Source organism: Mobula birostris, chromosome 5, assembly GCF_030028105.1.
Source record: "Mobula birostris isolate sMobBir1 chromosome 5, sMobBir1.hap1, whole genome shotgun sequence".
NCBI lineage: Eukaryota > Metazoa > Chordata > Chondrichthyes > Myliobatiformes > Myliobatidae > Mobula > Mobula birostris.
In genome coordinates, this window is record NC_092374.1 from 180,989,840 (window position 1) to 181,013,099 (window position 23,260).

Consider the following 23,260-nt stretch of genomic DNA (forward strand, 5'->3'; position numbering starts at 1 on the left):
TGCACAGGTCCAGACCCACCCTCTCGACATCCCCTCCCGGATCCAGCAGCATGGTGGGTCCAAGACGGCTGTGGGAAGTTCTGTTGCAGTAAGTGGCCAGACCAAGCTTTGATGCAAGGGATGCCCTTTCCATGCTTCAAGGCACATGTTTGCTAGATGGCTGTTGACCCTACGAGAGGGTTCATCCGCCGTACTGGTCAGGTCACTCTTCTGAGTACCATGTAACCCGGTACTAACTGTCACATGGTGGGGTGGTCAGCGACTAAACTGGCTCCCCCACCAGGCTTGCCTGTTGGGGAAGGTGGCTGGACAGCCTGCAGGATGAAAAACAAGACCTGTCAAAGGGTGGGTGTCCTCACTTATTGAAATGGTGATAGGGCTACTGTACTTGAAGCACATAGAATTTCTTACTCCATTGGATGTCTGTGGGGTCAGGCATTGACCAGTACTCCAAGCCCTCTACTCCAGGCCAGCACCCAAGGGCACAAGTGAGAGAGTCAGGGCACTGTGGGCAGCACTGGGGTATTTAGTTGCAGCCTCCTCACAAAGAGACTGTAATGTCATCAAATGCACACATATGAGACCCCTCATAGAATGGGCGACTGCTTTATTGAACATCTTTTTTTTCCCATCCACCACAGAAGCCAGTGTTTCCTGGAGGCCACCAATTTCAAATCAACTTCTCAGTCCCATCCTGACATGTTGGTCTACTGCCACAATGAGGTCACACTCAGGTTGGAGGAACAAAACCCTCCAGATTTCCAGCATCTGCAGGATCCCTTGTGCTTATAAGTTTCATTACATTTATACCTGGGGAATACATACATTTGACAATGTATTTGAACTTGACATCATGAAAAATGCAATTTGGCATAACTGGACAGACAACAACGGTGCCAGCTCCCCCATCCCGACTCCCAGTTTCTCATCTACCTGGAATCCTTGTACCAGTAGCATTCTGCTCCGTTCTGCACCTAACTTTGAGAAATTGTCAATCACAGACCATGAGAGGAGACCATATTCTTAATGGTCCATCCCTATGCTCTGTGTACCCCAACTGACCAATATCGTTGCTACATAATTCCCCCTATCCGAAATGCTTGGAGCCGGAAGTGTTTTGGATTTTGGACTTATTCGGATTTTGGAATATATATGGATTGGGATTGCCATCATTCCGTCTCTGAAGTAGTCCTTGACTTGCACTTATTCATCACACATATGTACGTAGCAGTAAAAAAAAACTACAAATAATTCGTATAATAAAAATACGAACAGTACAGGGTAACGACTGCAGCACGGCCGCATCAGAATTCCTGAATTATCTGTTGAACATCAACAATCAACGACAGGCTTTCAGTCTCCACCTACAATGCCGTGTTTTGATTATAGGTTACAGTACACTACATTTGTATTTTACTTTTAAAGGTTTTGTGTAAGGTATAATAACAATCTGCATTGTAAACTTCTGGTATTAGATTTTCGCGATCAGCAGACGCTTTAAAAATGCCGTGCCTTTTGTGACGTCATGTCAGCGCGTAAAAATATCGGATTTTGGAGGTTATGGGATGAGGGTACTCAGACTGTGTTATTGTTTGTCCACTTTTCCCCAACTTTGCGTTGGCCATGTGAGTTTAGCGCTCTCTGATCTAGAATCTGAGCGAAAGGCGCAGTTATCTGGAATTTCGATTCCCATTGGTTAAACAGACTGTCACCCTCTTGGAATAAACGATTGGCTCACAGAATCGTAATCCCGCCTCTTTGCTTCTAAAACCCCAATCGGCGAAGCAGATTGAGCGGGCGTCGGATCTGATTGGTTTTGGTGGGTGAGAGGTTGGTCTGAGAGCAGGATAATCCAGGAATGGCCGCTTTGTCGGGTGGTGTTCGCTGCCGGCAGTTGAGCATCGGGTCTTGTGGCCGGGAGCTGGTTGCGGCCGTCGACACCTTCCTGTTGGACTGCGATGGCGTGCTGTGGAACGGGCCGCGGGCGATTCGCGGGGCGGCCGAGGTGCTGCTTGGGCTGAAGGCTCGGGGCAAGCGCGTCTACTTCGTCAGCAACAACTGCAGCCGCTCCCGGGACGCGGTAGTGGCCAAGCTCGCGACTCTGGGTTTAGCGGCTGAGCCCGAGCAAGTCTACGGCACCGGCTACTGCTCGGCCCTCTATCTGCGCGACATCGCTCGCCTCCGCCGCAAGGTCTATGTGCTGGGCAGCGAAGCCCTGTGCGGCGAACTGCGGGCAGCCGGTTTGCGGGTGACGGGTGGCCCACAGGATGCCGAGGAGCTGCCTGTGTCCATTTGTGCCCTGGACCCCGAGGTCGGCGCTGTGCTGGTCGGCTACGACGAACACTTCAGCTTCGTGCGGCTGGCCAAAGCATGCAGCTACCTGCGGGACCCCCGGTGTCTCTTTGTGGCTACCGACCCAGATCCCTGGCACCCGTTGGTAGGAGGCACAGCGGTCCCAGGTGAGCGGACATCCTTTATTGCGGCTTCGGGTTCACGTATCCGCTTTGCACTGGCTTAAGTCCACCCACTCATCTCCCTCCTTTCGTAAGGCTCAAATGTGTTATTTAGGTGAGCTGAAACTTGTGAGACCGGTTCTGCGGGTGCCGGAAATGTGGAGCAAGAGGCACAAAAATGCTGGTGGAACTCAGCAGGTCAGGCATCATCTAAGGAGGGAAAGGGTTCTATCGAAATGTAGGCTGTCTGTTTCCCTCTGCCGATGCTGCTTGACCCGCTGAGTCCCTCCAACATTTTCTGTGTTGTTCAGGACCTATGCAAAAACATAACGCTACGATAAGTAGTGTTCATGGACTACCCCTAAATCTGGTAGTGGAGAGAAAGAAGCTGTGGAATGGCGTGTGGGACTGTAGCTCTGTGATGATGCTAACGTGAAGAGGGCATGTCCAGATGGTGAGGGTCTTTGGTGATGGATGTTGTCTTGTGGCATGGCCTCTTGGAAATGTTCCTGATAGTGGGAAGGGTTCTGCCTATGATGGGGCTGGATAGGTCTGCAGCCTCGTGTGATCTTGTGTACTCTTGTACTATTGAACTCTTTTCCACCCTTGCCTATCTGTGCTGCCCATTCTTAGTTAACTGCAACACCATACTCTGCATTGGTCTCTTTTACCTTTTTGATGTAGTAGTGTATGACCTGATCTGCCTGGCACACAAAGCACAAGCTTTTACTGTATCGTGGCCCAGCAAATCTCTTTCCAAATTGCAAAGCCTTGCAGTATAGCTGGCGAGAGGCTAGCTAGTTCTTGTCAGTTGGGTCTGAAATTCAAATACCCTCCAGTGCAGAGTGGGTATGTGGAATTTGCTTCAACAGATATTGCTGGTCTAACAGTAGGTGGAGAGGCAAAGAGCTCTGTGTGGAGCCTGCTTGAGGCCATGCCACAAGACAACATCTAGGATGTGTCACCAATATGCTGCTGGATTTATTATAGGTACCTGGCATGTTAACATGCAGATTGCTGGAAGAACTTGGCAAATAAGCCATCATCTGTGGCAAGGGCTCACAACTGGGGGTCCATGGACTGCTCAGTTAATGGTAGGGGTCCCCCTCATTTTTAAAAAAAAAAGCGCTTGGAATCCCCTGGTCTGTGGAGAGAAATAGCCAATGTTTCGAGCCTGATAAGGATCTTAGTCAGAAGCATTGACTCTATTCCTCTCCATAAATGCTGCCTGACCTTTAGAGTTCCTCCAACATTTTGTCTGTTACTCTGGTTAATATCACCGCTGCTGGATTGTGTAAACCTGTTGCATGTCTGTTATTGCATTTGATATTACTGCCCCCCCCTAACTTCCTCGATTCTGAATATGGTAATCACATACAAATGCTAGATGAGACTAGTAGTAGGGAACGTAGCCTCAAGATTTGGGGAGTAGATTTAGGATGGATATGGGGAGAAATTGCTTTTCCCAGAAAGTAATGAATCTGTGGAATTCTCTGTCCAGGGAAGCAGGAGAGGCTACCTTGTTTAATATATTTGAGACAGTGGGATTTTTTGCTTAAGGGAATGAAGGGTTATGGCAAAGGCAGGTAGATGGAGCTGAGATCACAGTCAGGTCCATCCTGAGCATATTGAATGGTGGAGCAGGCTCACTGAGCTAACATCCTGCTTATGTTCACTGGGCTCGGACTACTACAAGGCTACTGAATGGCTTATTAGTATGATAAGATGACTCTTTACCTCGACTTAATGACGCCCTTGTTCCTAATTGTCTGCCTTCCCTGCACTTTTTCTGTAACACCTATTATGCGTTGTGCTCCCTCAATGCTCTGTGATTAAATGTTATGGATGGCAGTTTAAACAGCTTTTCACTGTACCTTGGTATGTGTGACCAACTTGCCATTCCTGTATTCTAATCCTGTGCTTGGATGCTAGTTTTTTGATTATTTTGGAGAGGCAGCACAGTGAAAGCCCTTTCAGTCTATTACTCCCATATGAACAATTAGCTTGCTAACCTGTGCATTGTTAAAATGTGGGAAGAAGCCAGAGCACCAAGCGGAAACCCACATGTTCACGATGAGGACATACAGCCTCCTTACAGTTAAAACAGGCCCTTTGGCCTGCTGAGTTAATACTAACCATTTATTTGCACCAATACACTCCCTATGTCAACTCTCCAGCCATCAACGCACTGAGGGTGAGTTACCACAACCAATTGACACACGTGCTGTTGGTCTTTGGGTAGGGAGAGAAAGCGCCTGAAGGAATCCCATGTGCTCACCCGTGGTCGAGATTGAAATTGGTCTCTGGTGCCATTTGGTAGTTGCTCTACCAGCTGCGCCAATGGGTCAGAACATATCTTTAGATAATGCCCTTTTGTAACCACTAATTTGCTGCCTTAATGTTTCAAGCCTAACCAAGCTGGTCACCTGTCCTAATCTTAGTATAAAACTTCTGATATCAATCCAGTGCAGTGCTTTAATATAATAAATTGGAATTATACACACTAATTCCTTGTATAAAAGATGTATTCAGCTTTATGGAGGGAAGGTAGTATTATAAAGCAGGGAAGAATTCCCTGAAAATCAAACTGCAGATACTGGAAACCTGAAATAGAACATGCTGGAACTGGCGAGTCAGGCAGCTTTTGTAGAACGTTAATGTTTTGGGTAATAAACCCTTTGTCAGTCCCCTTCTCTGACTTGGCTGATGCTTATCTCTGCTATAAAACCAGATAATGGAAGCCTTTGAGCCTGATCCATCATTTGTCTGGCATAGTTTGAATTTATTGTGCCCTTTAAGTCTGGACTTTATTCCCACCTTCTCCACGCTCCCCTTGATCTCTTTAGAATTAAGCAATGTATCTGCCACCTGAGCACATTTATGACTTTGACGTCACTGCCTTCTACGGTAGCACATTCTATACTACTTAAAAGTAATTTATTTATGTGCAATTTCCTGCCCTATAACAGTGCCCCCTCAATTATCAGGGCTGGACTGACTACATGCATGATATTTCTGTTAGGTTTGCATTTCCATCTGGGATGTGTCCTCTTCTCACTACTACCATCAGGGAGGAAGTAGAGAAGCCGGCAGATCAACATTCAACTACTTCTTCCCTCTGCTATCAGAATTCTGAATGGTCCATGAACATTCCCTCAGTATTCTTCTTTTGCATTTTTTTAATTGTAACTTGTAGTTTTTTTTTGTCTTGTACTGGGCTGCTGCCACAGAACAAATTTTACAGCATGTATCAAGTGATAATAAACTTGCCTTTGTTCAAAGTCCCCTCCATTCTATAGTAGATGTACAGTACTGCGCATGTATACAGCTAGGGTGCATAGGATTTTTGCACAGTACTATATTTACCAATGTGGAGAGCAAGTTGGTAAATCTGGCAGGAGCAAAGGATGTTGGCAATGGTGAGGGTGGGCGCTGCAGGGGGAGAGTATACTAAGATTAGGACTGATGGCAGAGACGGAGTGCTGGGTGGGGCAGAGGGTTGGTGGCAGATGTACCCATCCCTGAATCACCAGATGAGGTTATTTGATTCCAAACAATTGGTTTATTGATCATTACAGAATGTCTCTCTTCACCCTGTCCCCCCACCTTTCCCAACCATGATACCTCTCTCCTTGCCCCTTTCCCAACCTCAGTCTATAATAGGGACACGTATCTGACTTAGATTTATCATCAGTTACATTTGTCTTGAAATCTGTCTTTTTTTTGCAGCAGTACATAAAATTACTACAGTACTGTGCAAAGTCTTAGGCACCTTTTTTGTACAAATGTGCCTAGACTTTTGCACAGTACAGGAAGCCTATTTGTTTGATTATCTTCTTGTGCATCATTTTTTTTACATCCAGAGATTGCTAAATGCAGGTTTATTTGGCTGTCCTTGTTTTGCTGTCTTCTGTTATAATTTAATTGAACTGCATTCAGAAATACTACTTTAGTATTTGAAGATAAAAGATATTTGATGAATCACAGGTGGTTATTTTTACTGCCTCTTGCTGGCAAACTTCTGTTAACATTAAATTTAACCTTATTTCCTCCTCTTCTCTTGCCGATAGTGTTGCTTGCCCTCTGGAATACTTGTTTCACACGCACTTCTGCAGAAGTTTTGGTCACTTCGTGCTAAACTTGGGTTAACTGATGTTTCATTTGCAAGTTTCTGCTATCAGCCTTGCTCTGTCCCTGTTCAAGCTGAACAGATTGCTCACAAAAAAAAATGCATCTTCTATTATAAATTAATTAGAAGAATCAATTTTTCCTGACACCACAATTTGTATTGCTGCTCATACCGCGCGTAGGCAAAGTAACCCAGTTGCCTTCCGATGTCAGAGCATGTTTAGGCAGATGGTCAAGTTGTCTTCCTGTGTAGTGTCAAACTTGAATGTCCAGAGGTGGACAGTGTGGAAATCTGTCCTTCAGCGCAGTCCATCTGTGCTGACTGAGATGCCTCCCTGAGGTAGTCTCTTATGTCTGCATTTAGGCCTATGAGCGCAAGAAGCTGAGGTATGCTGAGCTTGCAGCCGATGCACAACAACGTGGCTGGAGAGCGAGGGTCCGACCGGTCGAAGTAGGCTGCAGAGGATTTGTAGCCACAGCAACATCAAGGCTACTCCGGGAGTTGGGAGTGCGAGGTAGGACACACCGACAAGCAGTCAATGACCTCTCCAGAGCTGCTGAAAAGGGTAGTCAGTGGCTCTGGATGAAGAGAAAGGATTCCATCTGGGCCCCCAAGTGAGTGAAAGGCATCTAGCGGGTGAGCCCGGGACGTCGGGATTCACTGCTGAACCCTCCGGAGGTGTCGTGGGCCTATCAGCGAAACACTGAGGAAACTTGATAACCCAGAAGATGCTACCACTCACTTGGGCCACCCCACAGAGTCTAGGCAGCAAGTTCCAGGAGTGCAAACATACCTGATTCCTGGCTATTGAATCTGTCCAAGTAGTTTCTTTTTCACTTGGGTAGCGATAGCTGGTATGGGAAATTTAAAATAAGAAAATTTGCTATAAATATTTGGCAGCATATTTCTTTACCCCAAATCGCTTTCTTTTCCCAGGTGCTGCGTGACCACATTTTATAGCATTTCCAGTAGAGTTAATGAGGAGCAGGTTCAGCACAAGAATCAGTAGGAAGTGAGAAGGACAGTTGTGCAGTACAGACGGCCAACCCATTACCCACCGCTTGACACACAAGATCAATGAGGGAGAGGGGTGGAAGTGTGCTGGATTCAGTCTACATGAAACGTCAACCCAACGATACTCATTGAAATAGCAAATATCTGTAATGCCCTGATGAATTTCTCTCTTTCCAAATTGTGCTTAGGGAAAGCTAATATGCAGAATGAACTATTTCAATATTAACAGGGCTGGTGAATATTGGTAACTAATTAAAAAAACTATAAAGTAAGCATTAGTTTTCCAAATTTCAGGAAGTATAAGTTGGGCTATTATTGGCTTTTCCCCTTCATTAGATATGCCAAGATGTACAAGGTTGCTGTAAAGTGACAACCAGCTAGATTAGAATCATCAGCATTATTATGTGCTGTGTCGTATGATATGGGTGATCGTGGTCTTTTGTCAATGATAGTTCTTGGCAAATTTTCTACAGAAGTGGTTTGCCATTGCTGCCTTCTGGGCAGTGTCTACAAAACAGATGACCCCAGCCATTATCAATACTCTTCAGAGATTATCTACCTGGCGTCAGTGATCACATCACCAGGATTTGTGATGTGTACCAGCTGCTTCCATGGCTTCATCTGACCAAGATCAGTGAGGAGGGAGCTGGGCAGATGCTACACCTTGCCTTGCACCTATTTTGGTAGAGATGTATCTCCACTCCACCCTGATTCAAATAGGATCTAAATGAAGATGAGAATGAGTCCCGGAAAGGACCTTTTTCTCTTGGCGATAACAAGAACAGTGTTGGAGGGGGATGAAGAGATCTTAATATATCAGGCAAGATTTTTAACACACAATTGTAGATCTCATCTGTTTCTGAACAGCTTGGTGGCTTATATTTAAACACTAAGATGAGTGCTGCACACTGTCTAGCAAGAGCTGGAAAGTAGGAATTCGCAGAAAGTCTTTCTCTGTGAAATTCATTGACTTTTGATGAATTGATCCTAATCATTTTCTCTCTCCTACCTGTATTTACTGCTCCCAGTCCCACTAATTCTGACATCAGTTAATCCTTTCCTCAATTTTTAAATGTTTTGTTTCTTGAGAGGTGGTTAGAGAATGTGAATGGATAGCCTGTGCATATTTTTCCTTGTCTGAAGGAAATATTAATCCAGTTTTTAATCCTGTTGAGCTTTACTAAATGAGGTGCACAGAACTAAATGTCATAAGCAACTGCGTGACTCAAACATTCATTGATCTTGCTAATTGCTTTGTAGTCTTTTGTTCCTGGCAGTCAGCAGGAATGGAAATTCTCTCCTCAGCCAACAGATGCCTCCCACTTCTTTTGCAGAGTCCAGATGGGTTAACTTAAAGAGCACAGTCTGAAACTAGTTCTGTAGAGGTGCAGGACTTGGTTCAAATGACCACAAGGCCAAGGTTGTATCGTTTGGGCAAAACAGAAGTCCTTGTTCATGGCCAGAAATGTGATAATCCATTTTGAACCTTGTTTCTTTTTATATGGTCACCCCTAGGCTTAAAGGTGCTGAACCCCAATGATGAAGATGTGGAGCCCAAAGATCAAATCACCTGCACGGTGCGGCCAGGTATGAACCTCGACTGATGTAAACTTTCAGGTTCTCGATTGTGGTCCTGCTTTATTCAGGATTTGTTGTCATTCCAAGGCCAGGAAGAAACCTTTGGAGAAAGGCAAGATACAAATTTTGTCGAGAAATCATGATCAACCTTGCAAGGAAGTCAGCTGAATCAGTATAAACTTGCAGGGTTATAAGGGAGGACGAATTGAATAGTTTTTTGAAGCTGTTTGGGTGCTTCCCCTGTGACTGGAGCCTAGGACCAGAGGAACAGTGTACATATTAGTAGCATATTAAGGCTGAGAAGGAACTTCATGCAAGATTAATGAACTGTTGCATTTTGCTGAGTTCGTTCAAGAGGCTAATGGGAAATCAAGGACTCACTGCAGGAAAATAGTAGTGAGGTGAATATTAGCTATTGCTCCGAATAGTAAAGCAGGCTTGAGGCACTGGATGGCAGGTCCTGAACTTGCATGATTGTTATTTTTAAAAACTGAAGTGCTGACAACATTTGGCTTGAAGTGTTTTGTGATTGCATATCCCCAGGTTGAGGGTTCATGTGGTTGGAAGCAAAATTACTGAGTCTGCTTTGCCATGCCACATTGAATATTCAATTTTGGCAATTAAAATATAAATTCACGTTTCTGGATTTAAAAATAAATCTTGCAGTATTGTAGACTTGGACTGGGTGACTCTCTAGTCCTGGATCTCTTCTGCCTCTTGCACTCACATATCAGGAAAAAACTTCCTGCATTTAGACAAGCACTGGATGTCTGAGATCCCTCTAATTCTTCCAGGTTCTGGTGGATGCAAGTCCAATCAACCTTGTCTCTGGAGTGTTGGTCTTGCTATCCCTGGAATGAATCTGGTTAGCAGTGAAATTAAAGCATCTTTTACTTCTAGTGTTCTTTTTATTTATTCAGTCAACTACTTGACTCTACACTCAGTTAGTCTGAATGGTGTGGACAGCTTGCTTATATTTAGGAGGCAGGTTAGATTCTTCCAGCTCACTTATCACTCTGTAACTGGAAAATATGAAGGGGAACTTTATCTTTTTCTATTGACCAACTTCCTCTCTGTGAAGCCCCTTACAGTCCAAACTTTTGAAGTTCTGTTGTAGGAAATTTGGGAGGCAATTTGCAGACAATGTTATCCTGTGTGAAAATGAGACCATAAACCCTGTTCTGTTTTTGGCAATTGAGTTGTGGGGCAACACAGTGAGAGAACATCATCAGAATGGTGTCCTGGGATTTTGCTTGAGCCTCAGACTTTCACAGTTCTGGTTCTGAGGCAACCTCGTACTGAAATGCTCATTGGTTGATCTTGAAAGCTTGCTTGCACGCATGGGTTCTGCAAAGGAGAATTTAATAGTTGGATTGTTCCTTAGTCAATTGTCCTCAAATTCTGGTCCTGGTTAATTGTTCTTAACATAGTACTTCCCACCCCAACATCCTGTGGTGCTCTGTGATCTGTGAAGTACAGAGCATTGAACAACACTGCACAGTGCAGGCCAGCCCTTTGGCCCACAATAAGCTGAAATTTTAACCCATTCCATGATCACTCTAACCCTCCTCTCCTACATAGCCCTAACTTTTTCTATCATCAGTGTACTTATCTAAAAGTTTCTTAAATTCCCCAGTGCTTCTACCACCACCCCTGACAGGGCATTCCATGCACCCACCACTCTGTGTAAAGACCTCTGACATCCCTCGCTATACTTTCCTCCAGTCACCCTACAATTGTGCATCCTTGTGTTAGCCATTTCCACCCTGGGGTGTAAAAGCCTCTGGCTATCCACAGTATGCCTCTTTTCTGTATAGCTGATGTTGGAAACCCAGCTCATGCAGAGCAGGCTCCCATAGATGGCAAACCTTGCACCTGATACAGGTGTACGGGGTCTTTTTTTTGTATGTTAAATTTAAAATGGCTTCTTCGTTATGTTAATCTTTTAATTGCTACGTATGTGGATTAAAATGGCTTCTTTGTTATGTTAAGTGCTGAGAAAGTCTCTAGCTAGACAGTTGCTTGGGTTAATACAGATAGCAGGGTGCTATTAGCCAATGGGTGGTCATGTATCATTATTTTTTTGGATGATAATGCTGTATCATATGACTGGGAACGGAGTTTCTGGCGGAGAGACGGGGAGGACAGCAGACGTGCAGAAAGGCTCCGGTGGATCGCTTCGGGTGGTCCTGAGCCTGAGTCGACAGGATCCGGGTGGACGTCAGGAATCGACTGAGCTCCAACGGTTGCGCACGAAGAACTTGGACTTTGATAAATCTTGGAGTCTTTTTTTTTCATTACTTCCTTTTCTGTATCGAACTGATATTAATTTCATAGAATTGGTAATATCTATAAAGTGTACTTGGTAAAACGTACTGTGTGTGTTAGCTGATGACTGATGTTTGGGATTGATTCGGGCGGCAGTGGTACAGCAACCGACTCCGTGGGAAGCGTTCTGGCAAGTGCTGGGCGGGATTTCCCCTAGACCTATACGAGCCAATATAGCTGAGCGTTACACAGGTTTGAAGTGTAATGGTCTAGAATACCTATAGAGCAGGGGTTTAATGGGGTTTAATCTACAAACCCCTTGTTTAATGGCATTGGTCCATGGCATTTTTTTAAAAAAAAAGAAAAAAAAAAAGTTTGGGAACTCCTGCTCTAGAGAGATGTGGATGTTTCACAGAGGAGATTGAAGTTTATGCATGTTGTCAAGCTTCTGTATCAACTGAAGCTGGTATAGACTGGAAACAATTTCTAATGGGATTTGGAGTCAACCTATTGGCGAAGGCTGGTTTGTCAGGTGGTAGGTGGGAGGCTCTGTGGAGGAGCATAGAAAAGACTGAGGATTTCAGCAACATGAGGTGGGTGGGTTCAGCCAAGGTCAAATGGAAGAAAGTTTTCCTTTCATTATTTTGGAAAAGTGGTTCCCTTTGTTTCCCCTTTGCACATCGTTGAAAGATGCAGCAAGTTTTGGACGATACATTCTCTGCTTTGAATACTAACAAGCCAATGCCCCGTCTGTACATTCATTTCACTACCCGGTGACATTAGACTGGTGTTTTAGTATTGAGTATTGGCTACAAGTGAACTGTACTTCATTTCTCTTTAGAATTTTTAAGCACGTTCTGTTTTTAAGATTTCCCCCTTGTGAAGGGTTTGATTTTTCTGGCTGCAGCATCCCCAGTGGGAGACTAAGGTCGAGCTTTACAGTTGAGTTTTTGATTAACATGTTTAATTGGGAGCCTGCCAAAAGGCAGATGCCAAAAATTCCAAGGCACTGAATTGAAAGTAAAACAGAGTTGCCTTGTTTATATAATTTTTTTTAAAGTCATTAATCCAATATTGCTTGTGTTTTCTTGCCATTACCTAATTGTGGGAGTTTCCGAATTCAGTCTGCCTGGTGTTTCCAGTGTTATAACGTTCTAATAGGTATGAGATGCTCTGGGATGTCCTGACTGTAAAATTCCCTGTTTATTCCCTTTCCCTAGTTCATGAGGCATTCTTTTCTCCCGGCCCTTTCAGACCAAGGTCACGGGGGAGTTCATCCGAGAGAATCTGCCCTTCCATGTAACACTACTGTGGAAACCCTTGCTGCTGAGTATAATTACACCTCTGACAGTACATGGCTTCCCTCAGTTCAGCTGTAAGAGTGTCAGCATATATTTTTTTCTGTATTTTAAAATCTCCTTCCTCTGACAAGATAAAATTGCTGCCAAACCTAAGAAGAGACTCTAGGAATTTGAGAGGCATGGTGCAATGACAAATTCAGGTCAGGCAGCGTCTGTGGAAATGAATAGATTCCCATAGCTGCTGCCTGACTCGAGTTCCAACAGCATTTTCTGTAGGGTGCTTTGGATTTCCAGCATCTGCAGACTTTCTCATATCCAATGATTCTGGTTCAGTCCTGACGGACAGGCTATCTGTGGAGTATGCATGTCCTGGTGGCTGTGGGCTTCTTCAGTATGCTCTCCCACATCGCAAGAGTTATGCAGATAGGGAGATTCATTGGGTGCAATTTATAGCAACCAAAGGTTGAGGTGTAAAATCTAGGTGGGGGGCAGCTTCAAGAAAATGTGGGGAGAATTGGTTACAAGGAAAATAGAAAGAAATGCATTGAGTGAGCATGCTCTTGATGGGCTGAATATACCCTCCATATATGGACATATCACGCGGGATATCATCATCGAGAATCTGTAGATAGACCTCAAAAGAGCTGTGCATGCAAGACGGCCCAAGAATCTCTCAGAACTAGAAGCGTTTTGCAAGGAAGAATGGGTGAAAATCCCCCAGACAAGAGTTGAAAGACTCTTAGCTGGCTACAAAAAGCGATTACAAGCTGTGATACTTGCCAAAGGGGGTGTTACTCAGTACTGCCATGCAGAGTGCCCAAACTTTTGCATTGGGCCCTTTCCATTTTTTGTTATTTTGAAACTAAAAGATGGAAATTTTTCTTGCTTAAAATATTAAAGAAATGTGTCATCTTTAACTTTATGCCTTTTGGAAATCAGTTCATCTTTTACTCGCTTAGCTATTCACAGTAACAGAAATTTTGACCAAGGGTGCCCAAACTTTTGTATGCCACTGTATAAGCTGTGATAATAAAATTTACTTCAATTTTTAATGAGGTAGGGTTTATGAGCTGGTCAGAAATCTCATGGTAAAAGGGAAGAAGCTGTTCCTAAGAAATTGAGTGTGGGTCTTCAGGCTCCTGTACCACCTCACCAATGGTAGTAATGAGATTGCTTGATATTGCATGATTAGAATTCAGCAGAATAATTACCTTGCATTTGAACAAGTACACTTGCCTGTCATTTCATACTCCTGAGGATATCTATGACTTTAATTTCCAGCAAAAGTTTTGTTATGTTATTTGTAATGGTTACACTTGCTGAATTTTAACTTGAATTCTGCAAGGTTTCCATTGCATATGTCTGCTCTATTCAAGAGCAGGCATACGCAATGGAAACTTTGCAGAGCATGTGTCTGTGTATATTTAACATGACCTGCCTTGCTGTTTCATAATCTTAGACGTAGAAGCAGTTTGTCAAAGGTTTACTGGCGTGGGCAAGTTCTTCAGAAGAATTGTGGACCATGTAAGGCTGGAGCTGAGGAGAAGGGATTGAAACAAAGGGTCTTAGTAAATTTTGAGGTTATTTGCTCCTGTGGGAGGATCTAGAACTATAAGGGGTCACTGCCTTGAAATAAGGGGTGGATACAAAATGCTGGAGGAAGTCAGCAGGTCAGTCAGCATCTATGGAGATGAAAAGCAAGTTTATTTCCCAACAGAGATGTGGCCTGATCTGAATTCCTCCATTTTGGTGTGTTACTGTGGATTATCAGCATCTTCAGAATCCCTTCCGGAGTTGCCCATTGAAAACGAGCAGGGTAGAATTTTAGGGTTGTGTATCTTCCTTAGCAGTAGGGTAGATAAATTGGTTGCTAAGGAGTGAAAGGTTGCTGCAAAGGATTGGAGAATACAGACTTCCCCCGCCATCCGAAGGTAGAGCGTTCCTATGAAACGGTTCGTAAGCCGAAATGTCGTGAAGTGAAGAAGCAATTACCATTTATTTATATGGGAAAATTTTGTGAGTGTACGCAGACCCAAAAATAACCTACCAAATCATGCCAAATAACACATAAAACCTAAAATAACAGTAGCATAAGACCATAAGACAAAGGAGCAGAAGTCAGTCATTCGGCCCATTAAGTCTGCTCCATTTTATCATGAGCTGATCCATTCTCCCATTTAGTCCCACTCCCTCACTTTCTCACCATAACCTTTGATGTCCTGGCTACTCAGATACATATCAATCTCTGCCTTAAATACACCCAATGACTTGGCCTCCACTGCTGCCCGTGGCAACAAATTCCATAGATTCACCACCCTCTGACTTAAAAAAAATTTCTTCACATTTCTGTTCTGAATGGGCGCCCTTCGATCCTTAAGTCATGCCCTCTTGTACTAGATTCCCCCATCATGGGAAACAACTTTGCCACATCCACTCTGTCCATGCCTTTCAACATTTGAAATGTTTCTGAGGTCTCCCCTCATTCTTCTAAACTCCAAGGAATACAGTCCAAGAGTGGACAAATGTTCCTCATATGTTAACCCTCTCATTCCCGGAATCATTCTAGTGAATCTTCTCTGTACCCTCTCCAATGTCAGCACATCCTTTCTTAAATAAGGAGACCAAAACTGCCCACAGTACTCCAAGTGAGGTCTCACCAGCGCATATTAGATCCTCAACATCACATCCCTGCTCCTATACTCTATTCCTCTAGAAATGAATGCCAACATTGCATTTGCCTTCTTCACTACTGACTCAACCTGGAGGTTAACTTTAAGGGTATCCCGTACAAGGACTCCCAAGTCCTGTTGCATCTCAGAACTTTGAATTCTTTCCCCATTTAAATAATAGTCCTATAGTAAAAGCAGGAATGATATGATAAATACACAGCCTATATAAAGTAGAAATACTTTTCCACAATCATTACTGCACTGTTCTCCGTAGCGAAAATCTCACGCAAGCACTCTCGGCAGAAAATCTCACACAAGCGCTGTCGGCAAAAACACGGCACAAGCGCTCTCCAGTAACCTTTAAGATATGAAGCTGCCAAATCATACCAAATAACACGTAAAAATACACAGCCTATATAAAGTAGAAATAATGTATGTACAGTGTAGTATTACTTACCGGAATTGGTTCAGCACCCAAGCACACTGATGATGGTGGGTTAGACTGAGTCATCGCAGGCTGGGTGCTGCAGTGGCCCCCACCCTCCAGGCTGCCGACCGATACCGAACCCGCGAAGCATGCAGGGGTGCAGCGGTAGCCGGGAGGCACCCAACACATCTTTAAGGAAAAAAAAAAAGCCGAAAAAAAACATGCTAATTAATTAGGTGCCGCCCAGCACGTAATTGTCAGCGCAGATCAGTGCCGATTTCTGATTGTGCCGTCTCTGATCTGGGCCGACAATTACGTGTCAGGTGGCACCTAATTAATTAGCATGTTTATTTTGGCTTTTTTCTTAAAGATGTGCTGTGTGCCTCCCAGCTACTGTTGCATTCTCCGCGAATCGGTATCTGTCCGTGGCCTGGGGGTTGGGGTGGTGGGACACTGGGGTGTCATCTCATCATCTGTTTCCATTAGAGTAGGCAGCTCATCTTTTCCTATGACTGCCTGCCTCGATGTCAAAGGTCAAGGTTCATCGTATGCTGTGGCTGATGTGGAAGGCTTGCTTGACTGCTGAGCCTTGCGCATTTTTCTATCATACAGTTCCTTGTAAGAACCCAAACCATCTTGCAAATATCCTCTAAACCTACGTACTTTCAAAATTAAAGACATACTTTATCATTGCAGCGAAAATCTCATGCAGTTGCTTCACGTTCATTTCGCTACTGCATTCTGTTTCGATTGTTATCCTTTCCTCTTCCAATTGCATTAGCTCTTCATCTATCAGATTCTGGTCATGGGATGCCAAAACCTCTTCAACATCATCTTCGTCAGCTTCCACAAGCCAAACTCACTTCGTCCTTACTTCGTTCACCACGATTGAAACGCTTAATTATGTCTAGTTTTACGCTAAGTGTAACACCCTTACCAGCTCTTTCAGGCTTTTCCAATACCATAGAACTCATCTTGCTAACGGCTGCTCACAGGCATGCGTTTAAGCAAAGCTGTTCCGAATCCAGGGGAGAGCGGCTGCTTGGGGTGCACGCTGCCTTTCTTTGTAACAGTGAAAACACCTTCTGAAAGCGAAAACAGGGTAGTAAAGTAGGTCTTTCGTAACAGTGAGGTTTCGTAAAGCGAACGTTCGAAAAGCGGGGGACACAGGTTTGTGGTTAGTCAATTCCGCAGTGATCTTGTCCCAAAGATTCAAAAGACGAATGGCCTACTACTAATTTAAGTCTTAATTTGTTCTAATACTTGCTGACTTGTTAACTTGCAGAATAAGGAACAAGGTTACATATTCTTGAGTGAGGTAAAATGAGGGGAGAGAGCAACAAGTTTATCAGACTTCATTAGCCTTAACTCTATTAAGTTAAAACTATCAGTAGTTCACCAAGTAGAATAGCTTTTTGCAAAATAGGCATTTTTAAACTGGAGCTTTTCATGTCGTGGGATAAGCTTTGAGATAATGCAATTGAGATTGTAGGTTGCTAATTTGCAGTCTCAGGCACTTATTGTTGAGAGGTGAGGACGACAGGGCAGGAGGAGGAGTTGGGAGAGAGATGTAACCCTGATTGGAATGACTATCTCATTCCTTTCTCCTTTACAGGTACTGGCAGCCTGACGGCAGCTGTGGAGGTAGCATCTGGCCGCAAGGCAGAAGTCATCGGCAAGCCCAGCAGGTTCATGTTCGACTGCATCAATGAGAGGGGAGCAGGCGAGCCCCTCGACCCTGCCCGCACACTGATGATTGGTGACCGGCTGGACACGGACATCCTCTTTGGCTCCAACTGCGGGGTGCAGACAGTGCTGACTTTGACGGGCGTCTCCACCTTGCAGGAGGCACAGGACAACATGGCGAGCACGTGCCTTGACCGCCAGAGGATGGTCCCCAACTTCTATGTGGACAGCATAGCAGATTTCCTTCTCCTGCTAACGGGCTGACTGAAGGGGTTGACATTGGTGCCAAACTAGCCTTACTGACTCCATCCAACCTCACTGGTGATGGGAGGAAGCTGTCTGCACACTAATGGCATCTGTGCATCTGCCTTGGAGTGTGGACAAAACGGAGCATGGATCAGCTAACAAAGGACCAGCAGGGATGATTTATCCATTTATAATTCTCACTGAATAAAGTATGAAGTGTTATACGACTGCACACTTGTTTTTAATATTTATTTAAAGTGATAGAGTTGTGAACCCACTGAATTTTTCGCCCTAATTCTGAAATTTAGACCAAGTCCATAAGACATGGGTGCAGAATTAGACCATCTAGCCCATCAAGTCTGCTCCATCATTGCATCATGCTTAATTTTCTATCCCTCTCAACTCCATTCTTTGGTCTTCTACTGTAACATCTGATGCCTTTGTTACTCAAAGAAAACTCTTTCCGTAAAGACACTGGGCTATTTGTTATGTACTCCTCTACCTAATAAAGTAGCCACTAAGTGTATGTTCATGGTCTTCTGCTGCTGCAGCCGATCAAAATCAAGGTTCAATGTGTTGTGTGCTCAGATGCTCTTCACTATTCTAACACCGGTTATTTGAGTTACTGTTGCCTTCCTCTAAGTTTGAACTAGTCTGACCATTCTCCTCTCTAACAATCACTGTACACTGATTTTTTTTTTCATTTTTCACACCATTCTCTGTAAACTCTAGAGGCTGTGTGTGAAAATCCCAGGAGATCAGCAGTTTGAGGTGGTCAAACCACCCCATCTGGCACCAACAATCATTCCATGGTCAAAGTCACTTGCATAACATTTCTTCTCCCTTCTAATGATTGGTCTGAACAACTGAACCTCTTGATCACGTTTACATGCTTTTATGCATTGAGTTGCTGCCACGTGATTATCTGGTTGGATATTTGCATTAACAAGCAGCTGTACCTAATAAAGTAGCCACTGAGTGTATAGCCAATGACTTGGCCTCCACAACCGTCTTTGGCAATGAATTCCACATATTCTAGTTAAAGAAATTCTTCCATCTCTTCTTAAGGGTTTTATTCTGAAGCAGTGCCCATGTTTCCTCGACTCTCCCACTATTGGAAACATTCTCTCCATGGCCACTTTATTTAGGCCTTCCAGTATTCGATAGGTTTCAATGAGATTCCCCTCCTTCATCTAATCTCCAGCAAGTACTGGCTCAGGGCCATTAAATACGCTTCATATTGTTAATCCTTTAATTCCTGGGATCATTCTCAGGAACATCCTGGAGCTTCTCCAATGCCAACATATCCTTTCTAAGATAAGGGTCCCAAAATTGGTTTCAATATTCCAAGTGCAGTCTGATCAATGCCTTGTAAAGCCACGGCATTACACCCTTGCTGTTGTATTTTAATTTATTTGTGCTTTTAGCCAGGCATGCTCGATCCAAGTTACTGAATTCTTTGTTTTTCTCTTATAGGGACCCTTTTAGTTCCACATCTTTTGCATCTAAATCCACTGCCCTTTGTGCCGTGTTGGTCTTTGTACAGTTTGTCCTCACTGCTGTGAACAGACATACTTCAATTCCTCTTGTGCCTTAAGCATTTTGGCTTCTGATTTAGGATGTTCATTCTGTACAAGTTTCTGCACTGTGGGCTTGTACTATAGCACTTTCATCAGTGGATTTTGGTTGAGAAGCTTAAGTATGCCCTCTTCTTGGTTACCCTCTTCTTGTATTATTTTAAAGCTACAAGTTTGCTGTGTTGTGTTGACCATCTCCAGCTAGTCAAAACTGAATTTTATTGTGTACAGGGTGCAATGAAAAACTTGCAGCAGCATCACAGGCACAAATCATCATTATAGTTGAGTTCCATAGAAATGTGCGGAGTTCCTGTTGACAATCGGGTACCTACTCAATCCTGCAGTAATCTGTTGTATTTCACCCCCCCCGTCCATATTCCTGCAATAATTGCCCTATTTTCTTTCTCTTCTCTTTCCCTCACTCCCCATCAATTCCATCCAGATTCCACACCACTTAACTACCAGCATGTGGTTGGGATGTTGGAAACCTATGGTCATGCAGAGATTGAGCAAACTTGGATTATTAATTTTTAATTGTGTATTAGTATTCACAAGAACTTGCTGTGTACAACTGGTTGCTTTCCTACATTTGCTGGTGAATTTTTAATTTAAAAAAAACCACAAGGTACCTAGGAAAACTGGTGTGAGGGAGTACAAGATGAGTCTTCTGAATTATTTACAATAGTAACTGAAATCTGGGCTCCTAGCAGTCCAAATATTGTCAAGGTTGGGGTGATTCTAGGTCCCTGTAAATTCAGAGGCACCGTAGATTCTGCAGCTGCTGGAAGTCTTGAGCAGTAGGTGTAGATTCAGAGGACATTACAGAATGTACCCTTGTTCAGATCCCCCCTCTCCCACCACCAGCTTCTAACCCTAAAAGAACAGTTGTTCCTGCATTCACTCATCCACTGGCAGCCACTATCTTGCTATATCAAGCCCTCCATCCTCCTACCACTGGTGCTATATAAATAAAAGTTGTTCAGCCACAAGGAGGATCTCATCTTTTCGGTTGAGACTCCAAGTCAGGATCTCACAGACACAGAGCAGTTTATCTGTCTCTGTCTCTCCCCATCCCCCCCCCACAACAGAAATGTGGCTTATTTTATAAATTTAGTTCCCATTTGAACACTACACCTGAAGCTGCCTTTATTTAACATAACTAGTCTCTTCCATAGAAGAGATGGAAGGTCATTCTGTAACAGTAACCTGTTCATTTTCCTCTCCCTTCAGACAAGCTGATTTCGGTATTTCCAATGTTTTATTTCAGATTTCCAGCAACTGCTTCTTTCTGCATTGTACTTGCAGGTTTTTCTATACCCTCATACATACTCCCTTACACTAAGCATTGACCAACAATTCATCCCTCTCTTGCATGGCGCGAAACCCAACTGTTTCACCAGGGCAATCTTGATTGTTATTCAATCACAGATGTTGCCTCTATTCTTTCCAGCCTTCCTTTCCTGTAACCTGAAACAGGCTCATTTTCCCACACTACTTAGTCCTGATTATAAATTTAAGAAAATTAGACCATTTGGCCCATTGAGTTTACTCTATCATTCCATTTATTGTCCCCCTCAACCCCATTCATCTGTCTTTTCCCCGTAATCTTTGATGCCTTTACTAATTAAGAACCTTTCAACATTTTCAGCCATCTGTGGCAATGAAGTCCACAGATCAACCTCCCTCTAGCTAAAGCAGTTCCTCCTCATCTGTTCTGCAGGGAGATTCTTGAATTCTGAGGCTGTGCCCTCTGTTCCTAGGGTCCCCCATCATTAGAAACATCCTCTCCATGTCCACTCATTCTTGGCTTTTCAATACTTGATAGGTTTCAGAGATCTCCCCTCCACCCCCAAACCCCCACCCACCCCATTCTTCGAATTTCAGTGAGAACAGGCCTAATGGCACCAAATGCTCCTCGTATGTTAACCCTTTGATTCCTGGTATAAATCTTGTGAACCTCCTCTGGATCCTCTCCAAAGCTTGCAGACCCTTCCTTCAGCTTAGGGGCCCAAATCTGCTCTCAATACTCCAAGTGCAGTCTGACCAATGCCTTAAACCTCAGCATTACATCCTTGTTTGTGTACCTAGTCCTCTCAAAAATAAATGATAACATTGAATTTGCCTTCCTTACAACCAACTCGACCTGCAAGTAAACCTTTAGGGAATTCTGCACAAAGACTCCAGTCCCTTTGAATTTTGATTTCCTCTCCTTCCCCTGTCCCCCCCCCCCCCCCCCCCATATTTAGGAAATAGATTATGCCTTTATTCCCTCTATCAAAGACAAGAGTATATACTTCTCTGCACTGTATTCCATCTGCCACCTCTTTGCCCATTCTCACAATCTATTTTCTTCTGCAGACTTCCTACTTCCTCGACACTACTCCACTTATTTTTTTTTTATCATCGGCAAACTCGGCCACAAAGCCACCAATTCCATCATCCAAACCATTGACATTCAATGTTCTGATCCTGACCCCTGTAGGTCATGAGTCAGTGTTGAAACTAGAAAAGGCCTGCTTTATTCCCACTCTTTGCCTTTTGCCAGTCAGCTAAACTATGCGTGCTGGTGTCCTGCCTCTCATACCAAGTGCTCTTATGTTCTTTAGCAGCCTCGTGTGCAGCACCATATTAAAGGCCTTCTGAAAATCCAAATAACATCCACAAACTCCTTTTTCTAGCTGATCTATTATTTCCTGAAAGAATTCCAGCAGATTTGTCAGGCAAGTTTCCCCCAAAAGGAAACTGTTCTGTTTTAATCATGTGCAACCAAAGGGCTCTTCAACCAAAGGGTTAATTTTCAATCTCTCTCAATTTCAGCAACAGAGATGCCATTTTTTTGAGTTTAAAAAAAATGTTAAATACTGTCCTTAATGTTGTCACATAATACAACAGGTATTTCATTTTAGATTTTTTTTTGGGGGACAGGATATTGTTTGAACTCATCACTGCAGCTGTAAATTGTTGGATATTTTGCACCTCTGCATGTTGCCAATGTGTTTTTTTGCCTCTGACCATCAAGTTGAAGTTTAATTGTCATTCAACCATACACAAATATAAAGCAGTGTTCTGGGGACAAGTGAAAAAAACACAGTAAGCACAATCACACACTTTATAGTACTTACAGTCACCAAACATTTGAAAGATGAACACTCATCTTTAAAAGTTGGTTGTAGGAGAAATAGAAGGTGTTGGGTCTTCAGCTCCTGAATCTGCTCTGTCATTCAGGTAGATTATGGCTGATATAATCCTGACTTCACTTTTCTACCCTTTCTCACAACTCCAGACTTTCCCTATTGACAATCAACCTCCACCATTGCCTAAATGTCTGTCCACCTTGGCCTTGAATACATTGATGGACTCCACCTCACAGCTCTTGGTAATAGAGAATTCCATATATTTAGGATCTCTTGAGAAAAGGAATTCCTCATTTGTTTAATTCCAGATTCCCCTCCACTTTGGAAAACATCCTTAGCCTGTTAAACCTGTATATTCCTGTGAAATCATCCCACATTCTGCATTGAATGGAACATTGTGAGTAGTTTTGGACCACTTGCCTAAGAAAGGATGTGCTGGCACTGGAGACTGGCCAGAGGAGGCTCATGTGAATGATCCCAGGAATGAAAAGGTTAATATACAGGACCGTCTGATGGTTCTGGGCTTGTACTCGCTGATGCTCAGAAGAATGGATGAGTTCTCGTTCAAACCTATCTTATTGGAAGTCCTAGATAGAGTGGACATGGAGAGGATGTCTCTGGCAGTAGGCAAGACTCAGAATGGAATGAAGTCACTTTAGAATGGAGATGAGGAGGAATTTCTTCAGCCAGAGGGTGGTGAATCTGTAGAATTCACTGCCACAGGTGGCTGTGGAGGCCGAGTCATTAGGTACACTGAAAGCTGAGGTTGATAGGTTCT

At 43.7% G+C, this 23,260-nt stretch overlaps 1 protein-coding gene across 2 annotated transcripts; it reads left to right on the forward strand.

The window, feature by feature from the left end:
• Positions 1–1,846: 1,846 nt before the first annotated feature.
• Positions 1,847–17,996, forward strand: pdxp (pyridoxal (pyridoxine, vitamin B6) phosphatase). 2 transcript variants are annotated; one of them, XM_072257345.1, is made up of 3 exons: positions 1,847–2,459; positions 9,112–9,183; positions 17,455–17,996. In XM_072257345.1, exons 1-3 carry the CDS (start codon positions 1,859–1,861, stop codon positions 17,787–17,789), a joined length of 1,008 nt encoding a protein of 335 aa, XP_072113446.1. In that variant the 5' UTR covers positions 1,847–1,858; the 3' UTR covers positions 17,790–17,996. The 2 variants fall into 2 exon arrangements, with proteins under 2 accessions (XP_072113446.1, XP_072113447.1); XM_072257346.1 differs by lacking the exon at positions 9,112–9,183.
• The last annotated feature ends 5,264 nt before the right edge of the window (positions 17,997–23,260 follow it).

Bases quoted from the DNA above. Each gene is read 5' to 3' on its own strand.
- pdxp (XM_072257345.1), top strand. From the start codon at position 1,859: ATGGCCGCTTTGTCGGGTGGTGTTCGCTGCCGGCAGTTGAGCATCGGG. The intron at 2,460-9,111 runs GTGAGCGGACAT...GGTCACCCCTAG, and splicing joins AGGAGGCACAGCGGTCCCAG to GCTTAAAGGTGCTGAACCCC. The intron at 9,184-17,454 runs GTATGAACCTCG...TCTCCTTTACAG, and splicing joins CACCTGCACGGTGCGGCCAG to GTACTGGCAGCCTGACGGCA.